The 26161-nt window shown below is 34.8% G+C and overlaps 1 protein-coding gene across 4 annotated transcripts in view; it reads right to left on the bottom strand.

Annotated features, from left to right (window-relative positions):
- The window catches only part of MMP16 (matrix metallopeptidase 16), a 318248-nt gene that overhangs the window by 82512 nt on the left and 209575 nt on the right, over positions 1 to 26161 (bottom strand). For all 4 annotated transcript variants that reach the window (XM_086695622.1, XM_086695624.1, XM_086695623.1 and 1 more), the window contains 2 exons: positions 22097 to 22258; positions 19941 to 20152 (listed from right to left, as the gene is read on the bottom strand). In XM_086695622.1, coding sequence (XP_086551748.1) covers positions 19941 to 20152; positions 22097 to 22258 — 374 coding nt within the window. The remainder of the gene's footprint in view (positions 1 to 19940; positions 20153 to 22096; positions 22259 to 26161) is intronic.

Raw genomic sequence — 26161 nt, 5'->3', positions numbered from 1 at the left:
CCTTCCTTCCTTCCTTCCTTCCTTCCTTCCTTCCTTCCTTCCTTCCTTCCTTCCTTCCTTCCTTTGGAGGGGGTTTAACACAGTAATACCTACTTTTTATTCCAAAGATCTTTTCAGATTTTTTCTTCCTCAATCAGATTCCATCACTACTTTTTTCTTACTAGTCAGAAATAGCGGAAATTATGACCGTGAACACAAAACACATCAGAGGAACAGAGACTAATGCTTTTCAATTTAATAGCCTTTTGTACATTGTTCTGGTTCACTTCTTCCCTATGTAGAGTATTGCACCATTACCTCCAAAGTCAAAGCGAGTAAACTATATTTCAGCCTGTGCCAAAGGAAAAACAAATGGGAAGTGTGGTGGCAGCAAAATGACTAAATTCATTATAAACATGTTGTGTTTGCGACATGCTTTTAACCAATAAAGTATAAATTAAGATATAAATGCTTCATTTTTACCTCTTATACTCCCAAAGATGTGGCTTCAGAATTTTAAGGAATTAATTAATTTGTATGGTCCGAAACACGGATAAATTATTGAAGATTAATTCTCTAGACCTGCTTTGTCAATATGGTAGCCATTAGCCGCATGTTACTATTTACATTTAAATTAAATTAAGTATAATTTAAAAATCAGTTCCTCACTTGCACTAGTTACATTTGAAGTGCCTAATAGCAACATGTAACTAGCGGCTACTGTTCTGGACCCCATATCTACATAAAGCATTTTCATCATTGTAACAAGTTTTATTGAACAGTGCTGCTTCAGTCCTTGATGAACATTGTAATTTTTTCCCCCCACATACTGATTTGTTTCAAGGCTTTGGTATTGCCAATAAAATAAATTCTTAAATGCAGTAGTGGTCCAAAACTATACGAAAATGTTGAGTGAGACAATCCTAAGGCCCCAGTATTTCTAGAGCCAATCTTTAGCAGAAACACTATGACTATTGATCAAGAACTTGGAATCTTTCTACAGCTTTGCTGGTAGAGTCAGCTGAAATGAGAATTGTGGTATCCTAAGTAGAGGTGCCATGACTACAACTTTCAGCCATAAAGCCTTAATGTTATTTAGAAGCGGGTCTAACTGAAATGTTATTTCCTCGTATCTTTGCATCGCTAGTCACTCTTGCTGTTTAAGCCTGAATGAAAATGTCACCTCTTCAGAAGATCCTTCAAACTACAGTATCCCCTTCCCACCTGCCCCAATGCCTAACATCTATCATATCGCTCTGTTTCATTTTCACCACTGAATTTACTGATTGCTTCTATACTTATGTATATTTATTTGATTTTGATTGTATCCTCCTCTATTCAAATAAAGCTTGTTGCAGGAGAAGGATTTTGTGATGTTCACTGCAATATCGCAGATCCTAGAAGGCTTCCAGGCAAGAGCAGGAGCTTATAAATATTTATCACACAAATAAATCAATGGATGCATTGGACAAGAGATGGAGATTAAAGTTATCTACAGTGGAAATGTGCTTTTGTAAAATATAAAGGCATTTTTTTTTCCAAATAAAAAATACATTTGCCCTTTTTCCCCAATTTAATCTTTATTATTAATATTTTCCAAACTTTATTTTGAAATGTAGTAACTCCAAAGTCATACTTTATACACAAAATTTTCCTTTATGGAAGTTAAGTAAGAAGTTAGCCTGTAATAGATGAGACTGGCCATCTGGAACAATAACCCACTCAGGAAATGGAGGGTACTTCTTGGGGAGCCTGGGGATTCAAATCTATTGAAGAATGACTAGGGTATGTAAGTCTCAGGTCCTAACTGTTCTAACGAAATCCTCTATAAGTGGAAGTTTTAAAAATGGGTGACTCTGACTGTACATTGTCTAGAAAAGCGGGTACAAATAGGCAGATTTTGGTGAGAGGGACTCAATACTAGGGGAGGTATGTCTGGAAAACTTAACAGACGTGACCATGTACAATTTGAACTATGTGCTAGCAGTAACACCAGGAGTATCAGCCTATCAAAAAATGATGGCTCCAGGGACACCATTCAGATTGTCCAACTGATTCACAAACAGCCTTCTGATTATAATATGGCTTATAACACAAAATTTTCTTGAGCACAAATAATTCATATTTTTCTTCATGATAGTTATAATTATCGTTGTAAATTGGTAAGTTATAATTTTTGATCATGCATCAGCCAGTCTTTAGTGACTTTAATTTGTTAACTTTAGAGCCTGAACCACTGAGGCAGCCTGCCCATAAACTCAAGGACTTGACCTTGAAACAGTGACTTTCACCACTGAATAACAGTTGGCCTCCATCCTAGACATTTTTAGCATCTCCAAGTACCATAATTCTGATTTATGCTACCTTAATTTTTTTCTATATCCAGAGTTTGGTTGTTCTTTCCATTTTTTACAAATGAAATTTAATATAAAAGTTTTTCAAAAGTTAAAAAAATAACACAGCAAATTGTTGATGGTTTAAAATAACCCCCAAATAGCATTTTTAAAATCAGAAGTGACATCACCTTAGGTCTTACCTGGATAGGCAGATTACAAATGCTTAAGTTTTATACCTTGTTTCAGGAGTGTCTGGGTTACAGTTGAACACAAAATTCAACTTTTACCAGTGTTTTTCCCTTTGATTTTCATGTATATACTAGCAATTTCAATGATGCTATATATGTTTCATGTTTGAAATGCATAATTAAAGATCTTTAAGAAAACAATCTGTAGATGCTGTATCAGTCTCTGCCCAAAACCCACACTAAATTCTCACTTTAATATGAAGTACCATGACATTTATTTAGCATAAGGTGGGTCTGTCTTGGGCCTAGACCAGAGCAGAGTATGTTACTGGAAATAACAGAAAGAGCTCTTTATTTCATGTACGACATAACCACATATTGTGGGTTCTTGGGGCAGCACTATAGTATATTTTTAATGTAGGATAATTATATTCATTTCTTTTCCCCAAACATGCTTTAGCTCTAAAATAACTATTCTGTGTTGGTTTCCCCTACATAACCAAACAGAATCCTTTCAAATAACAAATACATGCAAAACACCACAGATTCTATTGACAAATATTATTACTTCCAAAATGATTTATTATTTTTGTGCTATTATTGATTTGTGGACTAATTTATAAAAAGATAGAATTATCTGAGAATTATTGATAGAATTAGAAGAGTGAAAAGAGTATCATATAATGATATTGTTAACTAATTTTTTTTACTTCACATTAACATTATTTTTAATGCCAAGTAAGAGAGGTTAGTTACTGCTTTATTTTCAAATATTTTTATTGACCCAAATTGTAAAACGTAAGGTACCCAAAAGAAATACTACATTTTCCTCTCCTGTTATGTTCCGACGATTCTTTAGTTTATGTAGCACAGACCCAGGGTTCACAATGCCCCTTTATTTTTATAATTTATAAAATATTTATGACGTTGCAATACACAGCTCTCAAGGAAATGAAAGAGGTAGATATTGACCAGCAACACATCCCAAAAGAAGTTATGTCTTTCTTTCCCTCGTCCAACACTTCAAAAACATAATTTCAAACTGAAAGGTCAGCAGTAGGAAAGTTTGTCCATTTTCTTTCCAGGTCTCATGGAAAACTATTAGTTCCTTGTACCGGAGTGGCAGTTAATAGGTTTTACTTGGTGTGGTATGCAAAGCCTCTCTGTGTGCCAACATGAAAAGGGCCTTTAAAGGAATGTCAGCAGCTTCAGAAACTGCTTGTCAAAAGGATTTCAGTTTTCTTTCTTTGGCCTCCCTAACCACTTTCAAAGGTTCATTTCATTCCATTCCTGTAGTTTCCATATTATTAACGCATGTAGCTTGCAACTGTAATTCGGGGTGGGCTACATGGTTACAAAATTATAGAGAGAGTTGATTAGGTACAAAAATAAAAGGCAGAGCTTCACAGATTTTACAGTATGTTAATATTTCACTGCTGGCAATGGCTAGTGGTGGAGCAGAAAAGAAGGCAACAATTTGCTGAAAGGCATTTAAAAAATATCTATTAATTTTGCCTTGAAAATTGCCCTAAATCTTTTGCAAGTTTATTGTAATTATTACAATTACAGATAGACTGAAATGTCCACAGGGTTGTTTTGTTTTGTTTTGTTTTGTTTTTTCTTCTTTGGCCACTGGAAACAAAGCCAAATAGCATAGTAGGTTATACATTGGGTTCTGGCTTTGATTCTAGCCTCTGGCTTTGGTCTTCTGTACATCAGGGCAAGTCACTTATCTCTGTGATCTCAGGTCATAGAGATACATGCCACACACACCTTACAGAAAGGATATTTGACTTCCTCTTTCAGTTTAGGCATAAAGTTGTAGGGAAAATGGGGATTACTGACAAGTTTCCAACTCTGTTAAACTTATAGGAAAATTCATAGGAGTGGCTATCCTATTTACAAATATTTAAAAGATGAACAACAACAAAAACCCCTCTTGATGAATTAGTGAGTATTGTCTCTACAATTATTTTCTGCTCTCATGAAACACACTTCAGAACTGAGTACATCCCTTAAACATGAATCTATTCCTGATTATCTAATGATTCTATGAAAATGTAAGGGTGTCCCTGAAAGTATCTTCTTGAATAACATTGTCAAATTATTAGCTGAGCATTCAAGACTTTTCAAATCACTGATTATCAAGTATTCATTCATTTAATAATGACCTATTTTTCACCTCCAAAAGCCTGGTGCTTTGCTAAGCATTGGGAATAGAGCAGTAAATAAGAGAGTGGTATAAAAAAAGCCAACTGTAACTTGTTAAACTTTAAGCACACAACAACTTTACTTACTATTTGCACCTCATAAAGTTTTAAAACAGAAAATGATGCTATTCCTGAAGCATCATTAAAGGACAAAATAGTCAAAATACTGTTTATTTACATTGTTGTAGAATATTCATTGTATATGTCTACAATCTCTTATTCATGATTTTAAGATTCAGACAGCTTGGGGCGCCTGGGTGGCGCAGTCGGTTAAGCGTCCGACTTCAGCCAGGTCACGATCTCGCGGTCCGTGAGTTCGAGCCCCGCGTCAGGCTCTGGGCTGATGGCTCAGAGCCTGGAGCCTGTTTCCGATTCTGTGTCTCCCTCTCTCTCTGCCCCTCCCCCGTTCATGCTCTGTCTCTCTCTATCCCAAAAATAAATAAACGTTGAAAAAAAAAAAATTAAAAAAAAAAAAAAAAAGATTCAGACAGCTTGAAAAAAGAAAGTTTTTCATGAGTTTGGAACAAATTTATTTGGCAGAGAACCTGATGTGAACTGATATGAGACTTTTTAGAGACTTTTAAGTCTGGTTTCTTGGGGCTATTTATAAGTTTCAATGAAGCAATACTGAGTTTGATTATGGGTTATTTCCCTAGATCCCGTATAAGTATTATGGAAGAAATGTTTAAAACACTGAATTATTAATAAAAAAAAACTGTAAGAAAAGTCATATTTGGCCACATTATATTAAAATAAAATCAATTCTCCAGTGTCTTTATTTCAAATTCAAATGCCATTAAAATGTCATTTTGATCCAAATTTAGAATTTTATTTTCTGCTTTCTTGTTTCTTCAAAGGATCAGTGCTTTTGTTATCTTTTGGTGTTTTAAAAATAAACAAGATAAACAGAACTAGTTTAAAAAACAAGGAACTTAAGTTCTTGGTCTTGTCTGAGGCCTTAGGTATATAATTTACTACTGGACCAAGTGTTATGTCCAGAGATAGCCCCTGTCAAGAAGATCGATTAGAAGCCTTCCCAGCAGGCAATGTGAAGGCTGATGGAATTCAGAAACTATTCAACCCTTACATGAAAGTCACACCCTCCCGTAGTAAGTACCATCAAATATGGAGTTGTGTGACTGTATCTGTCTCTTGATTTCTTTAATTTCTCAGACTCATTCATCATTAGAAACATGAGAAACGACCTAATATTTTATAAGTTCTAACACTGAAAAGACTGAAAGTGATATTTATTAGGTTCAGTAGAGCAGTTTTACCTTGGTCTCTGATATTTGAGCATATGCCCCCAGCAGTGAGAATTTCAGTGTGAGGTATGGCATTATGGAGGCAAAATACACTTTCCTAATGTTCGTTCTAGTTCTACCTCTTCACACACACAAAATAGTGTTTTGCACTTCATTATGTTTTAAATATTTGTGGTCACCTGCCACAGCGCTTTTAGTGCTCTCTATTGGGAAATGAGCTCTTCTAACTTTTTTTTTTAACATTTATTTATTTTTTGAGAGATAGAGAGACACAGAGCATGAGCAGGGGAAGGGCAGAGAGAGAGCAAGTCACAGAATCTGAAGCAGGCTCCAAGCTCTGAGCTGTCAGCACAGAGCCCGACGCGGGGTTCAAACTCAGGAGCAGTGAGATCATCACCTGAGCTGAAGTTGGACGCTTAACCGAATGAGCCACCCAGTCTAACTTTTCTTGAGTTAACTTTTAATATGAGTTTTGATATACCAAATTGGGGAAAATGTTTTATGGTTGTAGTTGAAACTTTTTAGTACTTGAAAGAAAGAACAATAACTTATTTTTAAGTTAAATCAGAATATGATCTATATTTTCCTTAGTAAATAAGTTGCCAAGGATTGTTTCTATGTATGATTCATGCTACTCAAACATTCTATTCAAACTTTAGGAATAGAAAAAGACTGGGGTTTGGAACATGAGAACTCCCCATCCTTCCAATCTGTAGATGAAAATTCATCATAAGGAAATCTACAAATCATTCTGGTAAAGAATTACAAAGCTACATTCAGATTCAAGGAGGCATTACTAGTAGAAAAGGAAAATGTAATCACACATTACAAGCTATTTCATTTTCCAAAAAGTGAATTTAAACTGAAGAATGTCACTGAGTTTAAGAAATTTTGGGGATTTGGGTATTGTCAAATTCCTAGAATTAGCCAAACTGTGAAATTAAGAGCATAGTCCTCCAGATTGCCAAGACTGCCCAAGACTTCTAACCCCAACTGCAAGGATGTAGTGTCCAACTATAACGTTAGAGGGAAAAGTCCTCACAGGACCATCCTCACTTCTCACACCAACTGCAAGTTCTGGGGTTCCCAACAACAATCTAAGATTTGAAGACTCAAACAACAACAACAACAACAACAACAACAACAACAACAACAAAACCAAAAAAACCTCACTGGAAACTAGTATATTTCAAGGTTTCAGTTCTAAGGAACTGATTCAAAAAGTGGCATCTGAGAAGCTTCTACTGTCCTAGGGATGCTTTACCATCCTGGCATCAGAGTGTGACAACATCCACGGGGTACTGCTACATAGGGAAGGGTACCTAAGCTTCAGTGTCTAGAGTTTTTATCAGTGCTTTATTTTGTAGGCATGTCAGACTGATTGACTGCCCCCATGGTTGGATTCAGTATCTAGGTCAACTGATACCACATAACCTACCCTAAATCACATGACAGGTTTTACTGGTGTAGCCAGCCCCCACCCTAAACGAAGACAATGTTATTAAGTATGACATTGAATACCTCCACAAAGCCAAGGGCAAAAGGCCAGACCTGCTTATGGCCTAGACCAACTCTTTATAATATAGCAAGTATTTAATTCAAGGGTCAAGAACATAATTACAAATTTAAAAACAAAAACAAAAACCCTGAAGCCAAACACTTAGTTGAAAATGACTTTTACGGAAGGGAAAGAAAAGTAGAGAACAACTTTAGCGCCCAGTATCATCATGCCCCAGCTCTAGTTTGACACATGTGAAAGTAAATCCAAGTACTATATTATGAAAGTCAATTTACCAATATAAAAAATAAAACCAGAATAAGTGACCAAGACTATAAATTTGTAACGAAAATTGTGAAATTTTGAAAATTGTGAAAACTTGTGAAAATTTTTGGATGTTCAACAAAATTATATGACCATTATTTTGCACTCATTCTGTGAATAATAAATATGTGGGTTCTTTATGATGAACTGTTTACCTTAATCACCATAATGACAGCAAAATAATTTACCCTGTTATTATAACATCATTTTTTTCTTAGATATGCTGTAATAAGGGATATGTTCAAATTGAATTATTTACACAAAATCTAACTTACTGAATGCTTCACAGTAGCCACTCTATATACATATTCCAAGAATATAAGAATCAATTTATTCACTATGGAAAAACAGAATTATTTAAATAAAGCCAAAGAGGATGAGGAAGATGGGTGGTATTTAATTAAAACTTTACTTCCCAACCTTTACTTAAATTTGTCATACTTTTCAGGCTTCCCAGCACTTCTGATAACTATTACTTTGGTAACTGCACTCTTTAGAGACCTAGCCTTTAAGACACCTGAAGCTTCCAATATAACATATACCGACTTAAAGACATTTAAAACTGTAAAACTGACATATTGGTGTTAAGCATTAGAAAATCCATTCTAAAATTTAAGGCAATGATGACAATGTCTCTCATTAGTGCAGCTCTTCCAAACATTTGAATACACTTCACATATCTTACCTCATTGTGAGATGGATTATCCAGCTATCACTGTCTTATTTGATATCTCTGAAATACGTAGTCCAAAAAGGAAATTCTCATCATGTTGACAATATCCTGGCACCAGAACCCATAACCCATGCCTCCTGACTTTTAGCCTAAGTATCTTTTCAACAGAATGTATAGTTTTTCTTCAAATGAAATGGGGGGGGAGGGGAGGACGGATAGCTCATTGTTAGTTCACCCATCTCTTTCTCAGAAAAGCCTTCGCTGACATTGCGCATTAGGTTTTAAAAACTAGAACAAAACAAATATTTATATGTGTTTATTGCACCAAATACTTTCTTTCCTTTGAACTTACTACAGGTACAATTTTACTTGTCTTCTGATTCCGTGATTAATGTCTATTTCCCACAATGAATAGTAAGCTCTTTAAGCAGGTGGCATTGGAGACAAAGATGTTTATGTTAGAGATGAAACTCTGGCTCGGTTGTGGAATCCTCATCATGCAAGCCTGGGCTTTTCCATTTTTACCATATCCTAGTATATTTTCTTAAACACGATAGGGGCTCAATGCAGATTATCTAATAAATACATTAATTAAATATGACTATATATCAATAACTGTGTCCCATATTTTCCTACATAAACCATTTCCCATATCATATATTTATGCAAGGAAAAGAAAATCTCCCATATAAACCCAAGAGGGGAATAGATGAATTGTCCTTACATGTATATTTAGAAAACTGTATGATTTCTTCAATAGTGGTCAGAATTCTAATCCCAAAATTTATTTTTCATTTTTTTAATGTTTATTTTTGAGAGAGAGAGAGAGACAGAGACAAAGACAGAGCACGAGTGAGGGAGGGACAGAGAGGGAGACACAGAATCTGAAACAGGCTCGAGGCTCTGAGCGGTCAGCATACAGCCCTACGCGGGGCTCAAACCCATGAACTGCGAGATCATGACCTGAGCCGAAGTCGGACGCTTAACCGACTAAGCCACCCAGGCGCCCCCCCCGCCCCCGCTTCGGTTTTTATAACACACTTTCTTAGCTTCTTACTGCACCATACTCCTTCTTACCTGGAAGTAAGATAATTTGACATTTTTTTTTTTATGGACATAGATCAGATATACCTTATGAGAAGCCTTTCCCAGTTTATGTGGCCTTCCAAAGTGTCCCCATCACACTTTGTGCATTAGCCTATTACAGCACATCACGATGCATTATGATGCTCTCGTTAGTGATATCTCCTCTATCTCCTGTCATTCCCAATGTCTAGCTATTCCTTGGTAGTCAGTCAAAACTTCACTGAATTAAAGAGTAAAAAAAAAAAATAAATAAATAAAGAAAATAAAAGAGTAGAGTAGAGTTAGTTTCTTAAGAGAAAGGAATGTTGTCATAGACTCCTTTGCAACTCTGTAAGGTCAGCCACACAGCTTTTCACAACACTAACAGTGGTGGTAATAATAATAACATCATCAACAACTCTTACAACAATAATAGCAGTTGCTGAAATTACTTGAGCACTTGCTATGTACCAGTCTCTGTGCTCCGTGCCTTACGCAGCTTACAATTCACCAGTGTTTGCTGAACTGACGAGCCTTGCTGTATGGCAGTCCTCACATTGCATAAATTGACAGTACTTTCTGGATTAATTGCCAAATATCATGTCACTTTGCATGGTTTTAAAGTATTTCTATAGCAAGCTGAATAAATTTTCACCATCGAGCCTACAAGATGGCAAAACTGTAGGTAAACAAAATATTTAGTTATCTTGATTCCCCGGAGGCTCATGTTATTCAAGATTGATGAATGGTGGGCACAGATCCTCGTCTCACTGGATATCTTTTCTAGCCAGGTTGAATTATATTACTGAAAGTTGTCACTGTAATTTTGAACAAGGACATTTCTAGTCACAGTTCAAGGTAAAAGTCCATTGAATGAATACTTTAATAGCTTTTGCCGATCTACATGTTTTGAAAATGATATGGCTTCACTATCACTTAACATATTACAACCTTCACAGTTATCAAGCTTTTTTTATGCCACTATATTTTGAGCTACTAAATATCTAAGCAACATTACCACACTACAGATTTTAAAAAGCTGCTCACAATTCCATAATTCTGAGATTTGTCTGACATCATTTTTCTATAATTTCCATGCTTTGTCTACACATATATTTCAAATAATGCAATTCATGATATGTAATGTTTCAAATTTTACTATTTTATACTTGTATGCACATTATAATCATGTCTTGTAGTTTCACACATCCTCCATAACTTTTTAAAGATTACACTATATTTCATTGAGTCGATATACTATTAATTTGCTACACCACTACCACATTACTGGACAATTTGCGTTGCTTACAAAATTTTCTCCTACTGGCAAGAAAGCTGTGATGAATATAATTGTTCATTTTAGATTTACTTCATTATTTCAGGATGAATTACCATGCAGGGGATTACTAATTTGGAAACTATGCACATTTCCCTTTTTATTGTAAGATACGTATACTAATATATACACAGTTTAAACTTGAGGGTTTTTGCCAGCCTTACTCATTTGCTATTGATAATAATTATGCCTTCTTCAAAATAGTCATGTAAATAAACATACTATAATGCTCTGAAACTTAAAAGTATCATAAGAAGCACATAGAAGAATGAACAAAATAGTCAAGAACCTCCCTCATGGAAGTTAAATGCAGGAAAGATACAGGGTTAGAAGTAAAAATATTGTTCATTTAATAAATATTTATTGATACTGCCAATGGGATAAGTACTGCTAGTTAAGTTTAATTCTGTGAGTTGCTTTTTTATGTCAAGAAAAATACTTTTCAATTATATAGTCAAAGTGCTTATTAGGAAAGCTATACGTCAGTGTTTTACTATGGTTCAAGATATCCTTCTTAGCACTGGTAATAGTCCCCACCCCCATCCCATATTGATTTTCAAGGAATTTTTCAGGTAGATGGTCACATACTTTGCAAATAATGATAGCTTTGGCCTCTACTTTATTTTATCTATTTCTATAGGTGTTATATATATTTCCACATGCAAAAGATAAAATAAACAAGTGCTTCTAAGAGATCCTGAAGAGCTGGCTGAATGTTTAAATAACTTCACATAATCCAGAAAACACAATGATAATCACAACATTGTTAAGTGAAAGTTTAAAAAGGGAATGGAAAAAATAAAGTCTCACTTTTGCTTTACAGAAATATAAGAGGTCAGAAGTGGAATAGTCACAAATGCCAAATATGGAAGAAAAAACTGGATAAGTGTTATTTTCAAAACTTCTAACACAAAGGAAAACCTACCTTTTTATGTATAATCTAAATTTTTTTTAAATTTTATTTAAAAAAATATTTATTTGAGAGAGAGAGGTGAAAGAGAATCCCAAGTGAACTCTGCACTGAAGTGTGGATGGATCCCAAGACCATGAGATCATGATCCAAAATCAGGAGTTGGATGCTCAACCGAATGAGCCTCCCAGGCACCCCTATACAGTATAAATCTTGAACTAAACTTTGCTTATTAAAATACATAAATGAATAAACAAACAAACTTTGCTTATTAATCTTGCATCTGAACAATTACTTGTGAATGTGAGCACTTTCTTCGCAAAAATCTCAATATAGAGCTATAGATTATGACAAACATGGAATAAAAAATATTTTTGGCACTGAAAAGACTTATTCATGATTGTAGAACAGGAAGATTAATAATGCTTGAAGCGAGTTTTTCAAATTAGCTCACGATATCCTTTCAGAAATCATTTTAACATGAGTATATGGAATTTTTCTATTCGTATTCTAAATTTATATCAAAATGATATAACATGATATAATATATATATAGATATATATAATATTATGATCATATCATATCATATCAATATATCATATCATATATAATGATTTTACATGATAAAACAATATTTTAATTTCCATTAAACGCATTGCAAACAGATATTTTATTCCTTTTTTTTTAAACATCTTTCCATTGAAATATAGTTGACACACAATGTTATATTAGTTTCAGGTGTGCAACATAGTGATTTTTATTTTCTTATTTAAACTCAAATTAGTTAACACATAGTGTAATATTAGTTTTACGTGTACAATTTAGTGATTCAACACTTCCATACAGCACCTGGTGCTCATCACAACAAGTGCTCTCCTTAATCCCCATCACCTATTTCACCTCCGTCTCCCCTCTGGTAACCATCAATTTGTTCTCTATAGTTAAAAGTCTGTTTCTTAGTTTGCCTCTCTCTTTTTTCCCCCTTTGCTTGTTTGTTTTGTTTCTTAAACTCCACATATTAGTGAAATCATATGGCATTTGTCTTTCTCTGGCTGACTTATTTCAGTTAGCATAATACTCTGTGGCTCCTACCATGTCATTGCACATGGTAAGATTTCATTCTTTTTTATGGCTGAGTAATAGTCTATTGCATACATCTTCTTTATCCATTCATCAGTCCAGGGACCCTTGGGCTGTTTCCATAGTTTGGCTATTGTAGATAATGCTTCTATAAACAGTGGGGTGCATGTATCCCTTTGAATTAGTACCTTTGTATCCTTTGGGTAAATACCTAGTAGTGTAGTTGCTGGATTGTAGATCAGCTCTACTTTTAACTTTTTGAGGAACCTCCATACTGTTTTTCACAGAGGCTGCACCAGTTTGCATTTATGCTGTACTCATCACAAGTGTAGCTACCATCTGTCACCATGCAACACTATTACAATACCACTGACTATATTCTCTATGTTGTACTTTCATCCTTGTGACTCATTCATTCTGTAATTGGACACCCATACCTCCGTCCCCTTTTCACTCATTTTGCCCATCCTCTACTGCTCTCCCCTTTGTCAAACACCAGTTTGTTCTCTGTATTTATGGGTCTGTTTGTAAGCATATATTGTTATATTTTATATTATTAATAAAAATATTTTTACTGTATCCAAAACAAGTATCCAAATGTATGCTTAAAATGTTTAAAGTCACCCCAAAATAAAGTGACTAGAGAGAATATTAGAAACTCAGATGACTGTGAATCCACCCTGCTGAGTACTTAGACACTTGTCCCAGTGGCTTAAGCAGACAGGATGTGTCAGTAAAGAATTGAAATATTTCAAGGAGTAAATCTTAAGCCATAATAGAATACAAATATTTTGAAAACCAATTAATATTTACATCAAAATTCAGTATTACACATAATTCCAGTTGCTTCCTAAAATGTTGACTTATCTAAAATATTTGAACTATGATTTCGTACTATAAGAATTTAATTAATGCTCTGCAGTATCTTGGCGATTGTTCCCATTGGTCTAAAGTGAATCTAGTCCTGATTACAACATAGTATTAATATCAGGTAATACTTCCTGGCAGTACAGGATTAAGCTGTGACTCAGAGTAATTTTATATTACCCTCTGTTGTGTAATTTCTTTAAGTATTTTGTTCATAAAACATTTTTTGGATTCTTTGACCACAGAGTATTTGTAATTATTTCATTGAGTAAAGTGATATGAACAACAACAATCACAAACCATTCCATTCCTTTCCCTTATAACATACAAATTAGAGCTATTTTCTGAGATTTTTACTCAGCTAAAAGTTATTTTTAAAGTAACTTCAAACAGCATAGGAATTTGAGTTAATGAGTCGAATGAACAACTCAAAATGCCAAGTCTTTCTTGCTATATAAAACCTACCATTTCCTGAGTTTACTATACACCTATGATGGAATTTATTAGCTATTGTACAGATGAGGAAAGTAAGGTCAGAAATATTTTTAAAAAAATTTACTGTCTGCTATGTTCATGGCACTGTGAGATCCACAGGTAAATAGAGGAGTAGTTACAGTCTTTGTCTAGAGCCTATGTGAAATGGCATCTGACTCCAAGTCTATTGTTAATGTCTAGAAGTTTAAGTTTTATCCTACACTGATATAAACGAGGACATACAAGTATGCAACCAAAATGAGTGACATCATTAGGTTGAGAGATGGAAGAGAATTCTTCCAATTGCAAATGGCAAATCTGTTCTTTGGAGTCATAAAAATGGCACAGTATTTATGTAACCCACAATAAGCTCTTGTGAATTTCTACAAATATTGTTGTTTCCTTTCATAAACCTAGCTCCATGCAGACCCATGTAATAGCAGACAATATGGACAGGAATAGAGATCAGAGACAGACTTCTGCTGCTGTACAAATGGCCACAGAAATCTGGAAGATACGGAAATATTTGGTATTTGACAGAGAAAAACCTGCGAAACCAGGTGTGTCCGGCAAGTTCAAAAAACAGCAGGGAGACAAGTGTGGGTGGCATTGAGAGAGTAAAAGTGACCAGAATAAGAAAGAGGAGGTGAGATCAGAAAGGCAGAGCAAAATGCAGTGATCACACAGCCTTGTGGGCAACTGAAAGAACCTTAGCCTTTGCCCCAACTTTACTGAGGTACTATTGACAAATAAAAATAGCATATAGTTAAGGTATACAACTTGATGATCTGTTATAAGTATATATTGGGAAATGGTTACCACAATCAAAATAATAAACATATCCATCATCTCAAATAGTAGCCTTAAGACTTGCTCTTCTGTACTAATAGGGAAGACATTTCACTATACTGCTGTGAATGCTGCTCCATGACAGCTTTGCCTTTTAACCCTATCCTTTCTAGCTCTACTATAAAGCACTGGCCTGTGTTTGTCCCCCTCGATATAAAGAACTGGTCAATTGCCAAATGAAACCTTCTGTGTGTGTGTGTGTGTGTGTGTGTGTGTGTGTGTGTGTGTGCATGCATGTGCTGTATGCTAAAAGAGTTCCAGGTGTGGATACAGTTTTTCTTCCTGTCTTCCAACTTCAGGAAGAACAGTTTCTAGTGCTTTCTTTCTTATATAACAAAGTATTGTGGGCTGAAACATATCCTATACATGTCTGGCTAATTCTGTTTTCTTTCACACCACAAAATAACTAAATATTCCATGTTTTTATTTTGTAGTCCAAAAGAAATCTGAAGACTCATTTGAACAATCAGATTTTCCTATTGTTGACTCAGTCACAACAGCAGCATCATGTGATACACACAGCTTATGCTCTTCAGGGAACACTCTTAAAAATCACCTCTCTAGAGTAAGGACAAAGCTTCTTTTGTATTGCTATTTTGTTTCTCTGCTCCTTGGCATTTTGTTTTGATTTTCATTTCTTGCTTTAGGTGGTTTGCATTCCCCAAAGATTATAAAGCTGCATGGAAGGCTTAACTTTCTCAGGCAGATATCTCTAACTATATCTCTCTATATCTCTGTAGATATAGAGATAGACAGACATCGATATATATTCAGAATTTTAGCTATAGGACAGGATGGAATTATATATATATATATATATATATATATATAATTATACTTACATATAAATAATAAATAACCTTTATTTCCTCTTTACCAATATACAAAATATATATTTTATGTATGTATATTTATAAAATTCAAATACATGTTGTAATGTTGTATATTATATATATATATAATGTTTATTATATTTCCATATAGAAACATATCCAGGTGAACTCACTTAAAATAAATGAGTGCTTAGAAAGCTCAGTGTAAATCAAATCTCTGAAGAGAAAGTTTGCTTCCCAAAAGAATTATGCTAAAACTACCATTCTAACGAAAAGTTCCTTTCTAATAAGAAAACAAAATTATCTGATGATATTAACCTTTTCCTTTTATCTAGATTTTCTTACTTTTTATTTAAAAAGACATATACACAGAACCTAAGTCATGGAAACTGTTGGACAAGTGATAATAAACTACCAGGATGAAATACTTTCAGTAATGTCATATTGGTTGACTACTATTGTATAAACACGATAGTAGCTATATTTTCATTAAATAATTATTATATCAGGATTCTTATTCATTAGCTTGAGCACTATGAAGCCCATATGAACCAATCTCTGCTTTGAAGAAGTTTGTAGTCTAGTTAAGGGATGCATTACAACGAGAAATAGAGAAGATGGAAATTAAAAGCATACTAGTCGAATGTAGAGGATAAATATACAAATCGCTAGAAGGATGTCTGCAGTTGAAGAATAGTCAGAGCGGCTGGGACATGTAGAAGACACTGAGGAGGGAAGTTTTAGATAAGCAGAGGCTTGCAAAGAAGCCTGGGACATTGAAACTGAAGGGAAATGATTGTTGGGTAAAGAAGGGTTGAGGAGATAAAGGTTTCCAATTTGTATAGAGAACCTGTAGTGAAGAAAAGTAGAGAATCAAGTTACATTAGTAAAAGTGAGATCAAAGAGTGGGTGATCCTAAAGTACACTCGAAGGAGCAGACTATGAAAATTAATGATGAGTACATTAAAAGAAAATTTAAAAGGCAGGCATGCACAAGAGAGCTGGCAGAGAGTAATTTCAGGCAGGTAGAACAGATATGGGGGAAAATGACATTAATCTGGCATAAAGTTAGGCTAGCCTATTTAGGTATAGAGGGATAACTTAGGGGGCCAGCAGTTATTAATAAAGGAAAACAGAATTTATGGATGCTTTCCCACATCCTTCAGTGACCCATGGGGAACTTCTGTGTGAAGAAAGCTAAAATATAAGCTCCAAGAAGCCAGGGTCTAGCTGTTTTTTCTTTTTCCTTTTCTTTTCTTCTTTTCTTTTCTCTTCTCTTCTCTTCTCTTCTCTTCTCTTCTCTTCTCTTCTCTTCTCTTCTCTTCTCTTCTCTTCTCTTCTCTTCTCTTCTCTTCTCTTCTCTTCTCTTCTCTTCTCTTCTCTTCTCTTTCTTTAACTACCACATTGCCAGTGCCTAAAACAGCATCTCACATTAAGAGCTCAGCAAAGATTTCTTGCATATTTCATATTTTAAAATATAGTTTAAAGTCTGCCACCTTTGTTTTGAAGCTTTTCCTTTACTCTCAGGTAAGGGAAAGTTTAACACAGATTTCAGAATCAAGTAGACCTGAGCTCAACTACTGACTACTACTTACTGACCTGGTAACTCAGACTAACTACTTTTCTGATTCTCAGTATTCCCCTTTGTAAAACTGAGAATCCTATCCATCTTGCAGTACTATTATAAGGCTTAGAGATTAAGTGCCTAGCGTACATTCAGGCACATATTAGTTACCCAATCCACGGCAGCTATTAATTAAGGAGCAGGTATCATTCAATCATGCTTTCTTTGCTTCGATCAAATTGTGTTTATTTCTGATTTATATTATTTGTCACTTTTCACTAAGTTAAATATGTCTATCTTCTCTCTCTCAATATGCTTTTTAGTAAACCAAATATCAATTTCTTTAATGTGCCTAAGAAATTTCTCTCTCAAAATTCAGCATAAGCTTTTTCTCGGTCAAGTTTTCTTGATCGATTCAACTAGACTTCAGTATTTTCTCTTCATATCAATGTCATACCTTTTACTCCCATATTTTAAAAGTTCTTGAGTTCATGTTTGTCTTCACTCCTGGAATATAAGCTCTATAAAGACAGAGGTGCTACCTTCTATTCATACATCCCTGGTGCCTACTAAACTATGCTGGGCATACTCACTGATTATATGAAAGAGATAATTATGAAAATTATCAAGTGATGTGACACATAATCCACTCAGTGGAGATCAAAAAGAATACAATGCCTATCAGAAGGTATCCTCAACAGTAATTATTCTTAGAAAGAGGGCAGGGACCAGTGGAAAAAAGAAATTAAATTCAGACAGAGTTTAGGAACTCTGTCCTGTGGAGAGTTTTGATTAAGGAATCCAAGGTATGATGAAAGTTTAGAGTATCAGGCCTTACTCATGTTTTTCATACACCTGATTTGACATTAATCACAGTGGCTACTGCATTCTACCTGAGAATTGGTCTATTTGCTTTTTATTCACTCCTGATTCCAGGAACCAGTGATCACAAGACCTTATTTTGTCAATCAAGAATACTTCCAGTGTGCAGAGCAGCAAGGCTGGTGAAAATGATCATTACATATGAAGAAACCACTCTTTTCTCAGACCGACGATCTGATTAGACAGGAAGGATGGAAAGAATGCACTCAGAGTCAATTTCACATTATATTCTCAGATATTACATTGATATCAAGGTATAAAGCTGGGATGTTGAAATTTGGCCAAAACAGAGAGAAGAAAAAATCCTCAGATATCATTTGGTGTCTTATAGAATAAACAAATGACTGCATTTTGTTTTCATTTCAAGTAGTTGCTGTGAGCTTAGCCACAACGAGTAGCTGTATATAAAGAGAAAGAGCTTTCATTTTTTTTCTCCTTGAATCTAAATTTATTAATCTACTTAAATTGAATCGGAGATATCTAATTAAGTATTGCCAAGCATTTATAGAACTCAAAAATCTATTCATGTGTTTGAACAAAAGCATTGATTTTTCCTGGTAAGTACGATGCTCTTATGCATATCAAATCCAAATCTTATTTTCCAATAAAGGAGACAGAGTACTTTGTCTATTAAAAATTATATGAAATCTATATTTTTAAAGTGTAGCCTCTGGTAGATAGGAAACTGTATAAGTAGGATGATATTTCATTATTTATCGATTCACATCTACTAAAAAAGAGAGCATATTATTTTACTTTTAAATGGATGGTACTGGTAAAATGTGGTTACTTTAATATTCTAATGCCAACATAAAACATACTTTTCATTAATTTTTCACATTAGTTTGCAGATATTGAGGGAGAAATTATTTTTCAGTATTATACTATACTTTTCAACATTATGTTGAACTTGCTTTGTAAGTTCATTATGTAACTTACTTTGATACACTGTTTATCAGTGTTGTCTGAGAACCCAATGGCATTCAAAGGCATACTTACCAAAATGTAAAATCAGTTTTATCTGTAACCTTTTTAAAAATATAAATTAGGTAGATATAAATGCCTGGCTATCGAAAACAATAACATGTGCATGTAAAATAAAAAGGATGGTCTCATAGAGGAGATTTTACTAAAATTTCTATCAGTAGATCCAAAACAAAATGATCACCAGCACTCTTAAAAAACAATGCTTTAATTGTCAAGTGAAATCACAGGGATCTCATAAAGATGTGCAAATCAAAGAGAGAATAGCTTTCGTGTGCCTGGAAGTGGCTAAGCTCCCAAGCCAATCATCCCGATTAGCTCCTATTCATGATTTCAATTATGCTTTTTTATCTGTTCATAACATGCAGCATTTTCTCACCCTTACATTTCTAGGCATTTTAGCTTCTGCTGACATAAATGCCTTCCCCAAATAGAATGTTACAGCAATCTTCTGCTAGACATTTAAGCCCATTTGTGCGTTTATTTTCTAAGATGCTTTTTTGAAACTTCTAACTGTGAGAGGTCTGGGAAGGTAGTGTTAGAATGAATGAGAACTTGTTTTCTAAAGCGACACCGTAGACACTTGATCCACCGTTAAAAAAAAAAAATCACAGCCTCCTACCTTGAAAACAAACATCTCACGGCGAAGAATAGCTAGAGTGTTAAAGTTCCCATCGCAGATGTTGGGTTTGGCTCCAGGATAAGAAGGTCTGCCAGTGGGAGGCCTGGGAGGTTTGGGCCTGTCATTCTTCCTCGGGTCAGCGGGAGGAATGGACCGGTGTGGGGGCACTGTCGGTAGAGGTCTTGTCGGTGGAGGAATCTTGTCAGGTGGACCTTTGAAAATATGAGGAAAGCGCTTGGTTCACTTAAAACTGGAATAGTGCTGGATGATATGCACAGACTACAATCACTCAGGATGGGAGGGCACGGACTAAGTGAGCTAAGACGTCTTTAAGACTAAATGTTTTCTGAAAAAACAAACCGTCTTACCCAACAAACCATTGCCAAGTCTATCAGAAAGTCCTTATCATGCTAAATTCTGAATCCAAGTAACTAAACTTTCTTTGTTAATTTTTAATGACATTTTTTATAGCTTCACCACAGTCCTTATTGGAAAAGCTGCTTTCAAATCTTTTTTGGAAGTAGGTGGTGTATAAATAATAAATAAATGAAAATGAATACTGGAGCCATGCATGTAAGCTCCACCAAAGTTAATCCTAGATTTTGATAGACAATGATTCAATGCAAATATTTCTAAAAGATAAACATTAACGAACCGAGGTTTATTCTACTCTATGTCTCCAGCTGTATTTATCACCATTTCTTGACTTTGATTATTTTCTTCTAATGACGTTTTGACAAATTGCTAGATGAGTGTTTCATTTGAATACTGCATCTAAAACACCTATTGATTAAAACACCACTAGTAAAATATTAATGTGAAGAAGTATTTCTAAAAAGAGGTTTCTAAATTAAGCCAAAGTTTACACATATAATTTGTTGCAGATGTAAAGCATCATTCCTCCAGAGATTTATTTTTTTAAAAGAAATACAGAGCTGTTCACACTTAATATTTAGATATGGAAAGAATATTCTTTTGCAGACCTTCAGTCTAGACTACTAATTCATGAGGTCATGAGAAAGAGCCTTCTTTCAGCTAACCACTTAGGAGGAATTTCTGATGGCACAAACTAGGTATAGACAGCACATTCAATATATGTGCTATTTAGTTTTGACTGAGACATTTCCCTTTTCTCAGTATCCCCTTAATAAAGAGTAGCACAAAAGTTGACTATTTTTTTTCAAATCTTATTTTAACCCTGAGAGAATGGTTACCACTGAGATACCGAAATTGAAAAACTAATGAATGCAAAACAAATTAGTGAACTTAAACTATGCTATTTAAAAATGCAAATGACGTCTTCTGAATACTGGATATTAACATACAGATAACATGCATTTGCCTTTGTGTTGTAAAATGAAAGCTTCACTTCACTAATTTAGGAAAGCATATTCTCTATATGTAAATTATAAATGTCGAGTTCTTAATTATGTGTGAAATAAATGTCTTTATAAAGGTCAATGGTTCTGTTGAGGGAGTTAGGATTATAGTAAATATGTATAACAGTCTTTCTCCCTTTGGTCTTAATTTGCACTCACTGACTGAACCCCATAAATAAAAATAATACTAGCATATTAGAAATTTATTTTGAATTATGTGTAAGTAAATTTTGCCATTCATTAACTTTCACTCCCATGTTTGTTAGCTTTCATTCTTAGTAATCACATGCTTTTGGGGTCATTTTATTGTATGCATCACACAAGTATTTTCTGTAACCTCACAAGTGATTTATCTAGGTACTATCTAACATCAAATATAAACTGAGGGTCAATCTGTCAGTTTTTACCAAAATCTCACTACCTTACAAGAGAGTCTTTATATTTCTCACTGCTTTTATTGGTTATATTCATTTATTACATTTTTATCTGAATATTAAATACTAAAGTCATAAGTTCTTTGCTGTAACTGCAGGTTTCAATTAAACTCAATAAGAAAATTTTATCAGTGTATAGATTTTACCATAATCTGTATACTGAGATATCTGGGACTGTCAGACTTAATTGATAGAAGACTTCTGCCCATAGGCTAGAATTTTTTGTTTTCTTTTTTCCGTATTTATTTTTCTCAATACTTAGAGCATCTATCTCAAAGAAGGAAACAGCAGGAACTCTGGACTTCACTGTCGGGTTAACCAAACAGAAACAGTGGTAACCTACCATAAATCTTCTGGATGCCTTGCAAATCATCATTAGGTAGTTTGAAGTTGTCAGTTTCCATGTACTGGTAAAATGGGGCCATGATGGCAGTGGGGTCATTGGAATGCTCTAATCCCAGAGCATGTCCCAGTTCATGAACTGCTACAAGAAATAAGTCATTTCCTGTGAAAATGAGAAGAAAATATGCTATTGCAACTAATATCCAAGTACAGAACTGAAAAGCACAATTTGGTGTTATCAAAATGTTACCCAAGAAAAACAGGAGGAACCCTTCATTTCAACTATCAGTATGATTTTACCATTGGATTTCTACTGGCAAAATCCGATATGCTATTTTTAAAAAGGTGGGGGGTAGGAGGTGATCATAATATAGTTACAGAAATTTAGAAACTGAATGGAAAGAAAAATAACAGAAGTTGAAGAGCAACAACATCAGAGATTGTTACAACTGCTCTTGAAATATCCTCCCAATTAGAAACCATGTAATATACAACATCTCACTTTTATAATCTTCACATTGAACATAATGTTAACGATAAGTCGGTAAAAAAACATAGGGCAGATACAATCCCTACTTTTATGCAGGTGGGTAAATTAAGGCATAGAGGTGACAAGTCTTGTCAACAACAGCAAATCTTTGCATTTACAGACCTGTGATTAGAACTGAAAATTATTTTAACTCCTAGATGAAGCCTTTTCTTTTTTACCAGTCTAGAATATAAGCATACAGAAGTGTAAAGTAAAAGTCATAGGCTAGCAGTTATAATAACTAGGATTCTAGACCTAGCTCTATGAATACAAATTCTTTTTTTTTTTCAACGTTTATTTATTTTTTTGGGGACAGAGAGAGACAGAGCATGAACGGGGGAGGGGTAGAGAGAGAGGCAGACACAGAATCGGAAACAGGCTCCAGGCTCTGAGCCATCCGCCCAGAGCCTGACGCGGGGCTCGAACTCACAGACCGCGAGATCGTGACCTGGCTGAAGTCGGACGCTTAACCGACTGCGCCACCCAGGCGCCCCTACAAATTCTAATCGACTCTGGAGATTGTTCAGGCAATCTGAACAAAATATATTTATTTAGAGTGCCCGTTTCTCACAGAAAATAATAATAATAATAATAATAATAATAATAATAATAATAATAAAAACAAACATCTCTCCCACCCGTGGCAAACTTGTACAGTGATGTCTATTTAGTGCAGACTCTCAGAGAAACCTTGTGCAATCAACCCCCTGCTGATGACTCCTACATGTTACCCCCTCCTGGATCATCATAATTAAACTCATGAGCAAAAGAGCCAGTCCTACATGCATATTTGTTAATTCTAAAAATTTAGTTAACTATGTGAGCATCAAGCAGTTGGGACTATTATACTTCTAAAGGTTATGCTCCTAAGTGAAAAAAAAAATGATCGAACATAAAATGTAAAGTTTGCATAGATCACTTCCAAATGATTTCAATGAACTTCCTAAGTGTCAGTTTTAGGAAAACTCTCCTCTAAGCATTTTTTATAATGCACTGTGATAATTCCCTTCAGAGAGGTTTTTGTTTTTGTTTCTCCTTCCTTTACACAAAAGTCAAGTACATAACAAATATTTTTTTTTTCTACTCTGGAGTAGTCTGTCATAGAAAAATGGATGAAACTATGGGGCTAATTTATCATATGACATTACCATACTGAAAATGAGCCATTTGAAACACTTCAGGAATCTACCTGACTCTCAAAGAATAATTGATTAAATACTGGTATGAAACAAGTCAGAAGGGTTTAAAATGAAATAGAAGTTCACATTTCCAACCTCAAAGAGTTTATCTTCTCCTCTTACAAAATTACTTAAATGTACAAATCAAGACACAAAAAGAAAAATAATATATATTAGATTTAACTAAAAAATATTAACTAGATTAAAAGTTTACTAACTTTGCTCTGGACTTTACTCACTTTGCATTCTGATCATTTTACCTGCAGTTTTTCATTTAATTCTCACAATTATCCTTTGAGTCAGTCACTATTATTATGTCCATTTTTAAAATGTGAAAACAAGACTTGGAGACACTGAATACAATTTGCAAATCCACATGGCAAGGTGCAGATGAAATTCAAATTTCTCTCAGTCTGATTAGAGGTCATCCTTTGAATTACTACAGGAAATCACACAGCTATAAAAAAGTATTAGCATGCACAACAAATTAGATAATGTAGTCATGCGAAAACAATTTCATTCATTAAACCATCCATTCATTCCAATACCTTTTACTGTATGCCTTCTATGAGTTAGGCACTGATGTAGGCTCTGGTAATACAGTAGTGAACAAAATATACAAAAAAAAAAAAAATCCCCACCCTTATACCATTTACATTTTAATGGGCACTGAAAAGAAACAAGATAGAAAAGTAAAATGTACAGAATGTTACGTAGTGATAAATGATAAAGAGAAATAGTAAGGCAGAGAAAAGATGAGGTCAGACAAGAAATGGAACCTAAAACATGTATGGATTTTAAATAATAGTAATGGTTTGGGCTTCTAGTCTGACTGTGGTGGGGATAGTTGTGAGTTTTTGAGTAAAGGAGGGACATAATCTGAATTACAGGATCACTCTGGTGACTGCTCTTGAGAATCAGGTACAGTGGATAAGGGAAGGAGCATGACTCAGTCTCTGAAGTTAGTACAATAACCCAGGCAAAGAGGCTAGTGACCTGGACCAAAGTGGAAGTAATGGAGGTAGAGGGAAGGAGTAAAATTCTTGATATATTTTAAAAGGAGAATCACAGGGTTTCTTAAAGAACAAGATGCGGGGCGCCTGGGTGGCTCAGTCAGTTAAGTGTCCCACTTCGGCTCAGGTAATGATCTTGCGGTTCATGAGTTCGAGCCCCACGTCAGGATCTGTGCTGACAGCTCAGAGCCTGGAGCCTGCTTCAAATTCTGTGTCTCCCTCTCTCTCTTTCCCTCCTCCCTGCTCATACTTTGTCTCTTTCTCAAAAATAAATAAACATTAAAAAAAAAAAAAAAAAAAAAACCCAAGATGCAAGGTGTGAGCAAAGAAACACATCTTCTGGCCCTGCACCTAGAAGAACTTACATTGACATTCACTGAGATGGAGAAAACCACAGGAGGAACTAGTTCTTGTTGGTGTTTTTTGTTGGTGAGGCTGAGAGGTGGGTAGCATTACCAGGAGTTTCTAACTTTTTTTTTTTTTTTTTGAGTGTGAAGTTAGAGATGCCTTTTAAATATTCAATTGGATATTCAAATCCAGTTGGACATATGCATATGGACTTCGTAGGTCGTTGTGGGCTAGAAGTATATATTTGGGCTAGGATAAAGTTGGCCCCAATTAGAAGCATGGGTAGCTCAACTGCAGTAACAGAAATGAGGATAGAATACAATAGCACAGATTCTGGTAAATGGGTAGAAATAGTGATGGAAGATTAAGACAGCTTTCTTCTGAATGCTTTAATTTGCTTAGTGAAACAAGAGGATTCATCAACTGAGAGAATAACAGAAAGGAACAAGAGACAAGAATGTAGGAAACATTTGAATAGTTCAGTTGTAAAGGGTGGAGTAGGGAAGTATAGAATAATTGTCAGGCAGTATTCATGACTATGAATTTAAAATGGGATTGGTTTTATTTGTGGTAGGTCTTCCTTCTTCAGGATTATTTGGCTGTGTGTATGCAGGTAGCAAAGTACCAGTATTGATTCCACCAGAATTTTGGTATCTCTAGGTAGATATGAAAAGCAGAAAGGCAAAGGAACTGTGAATATATGTAAGAGTGATTTTTAACTTTGCCATGGTATTTATGTCATGGAAAGAAGGAAGGAATAACATTATGGGATGAGGAAGGGCTGTGACAAGATAAGGTGATAAGATCAATTGAAGATCAACTATTAAATTCTATAGTGGTCAAAGGGTTTTGTGGTCTTTTTTTTTTTCAGTCATGATAGTATAAGCAGTAAGCTAGGAAAATACTCCATGATCATCACAGTAGAGATTTGAAATTGGATTTATACGAGCAATGTCAGTGTACATCCATGGAAGTGAGTCTCGGAATTAGGATGGAAT

The sequence above is a fragment of the Puma concolor genome, chromosome F2 (assembly GCF_028749965.1).
Source record: "Puma concolor isolate L17-30 chromosome F2, mPumCon1.1.hap2, whole genome shotgun sequence".
Classification (NCBI taxonomy): Eukaryota; Metazoa; Chordata; class Mammalia; order Carnivora; family Felidae; genus Puma; species Puma concolor.
This window is presented reverse-complemented; position numbering and strand designations above follow the sequence as displayed.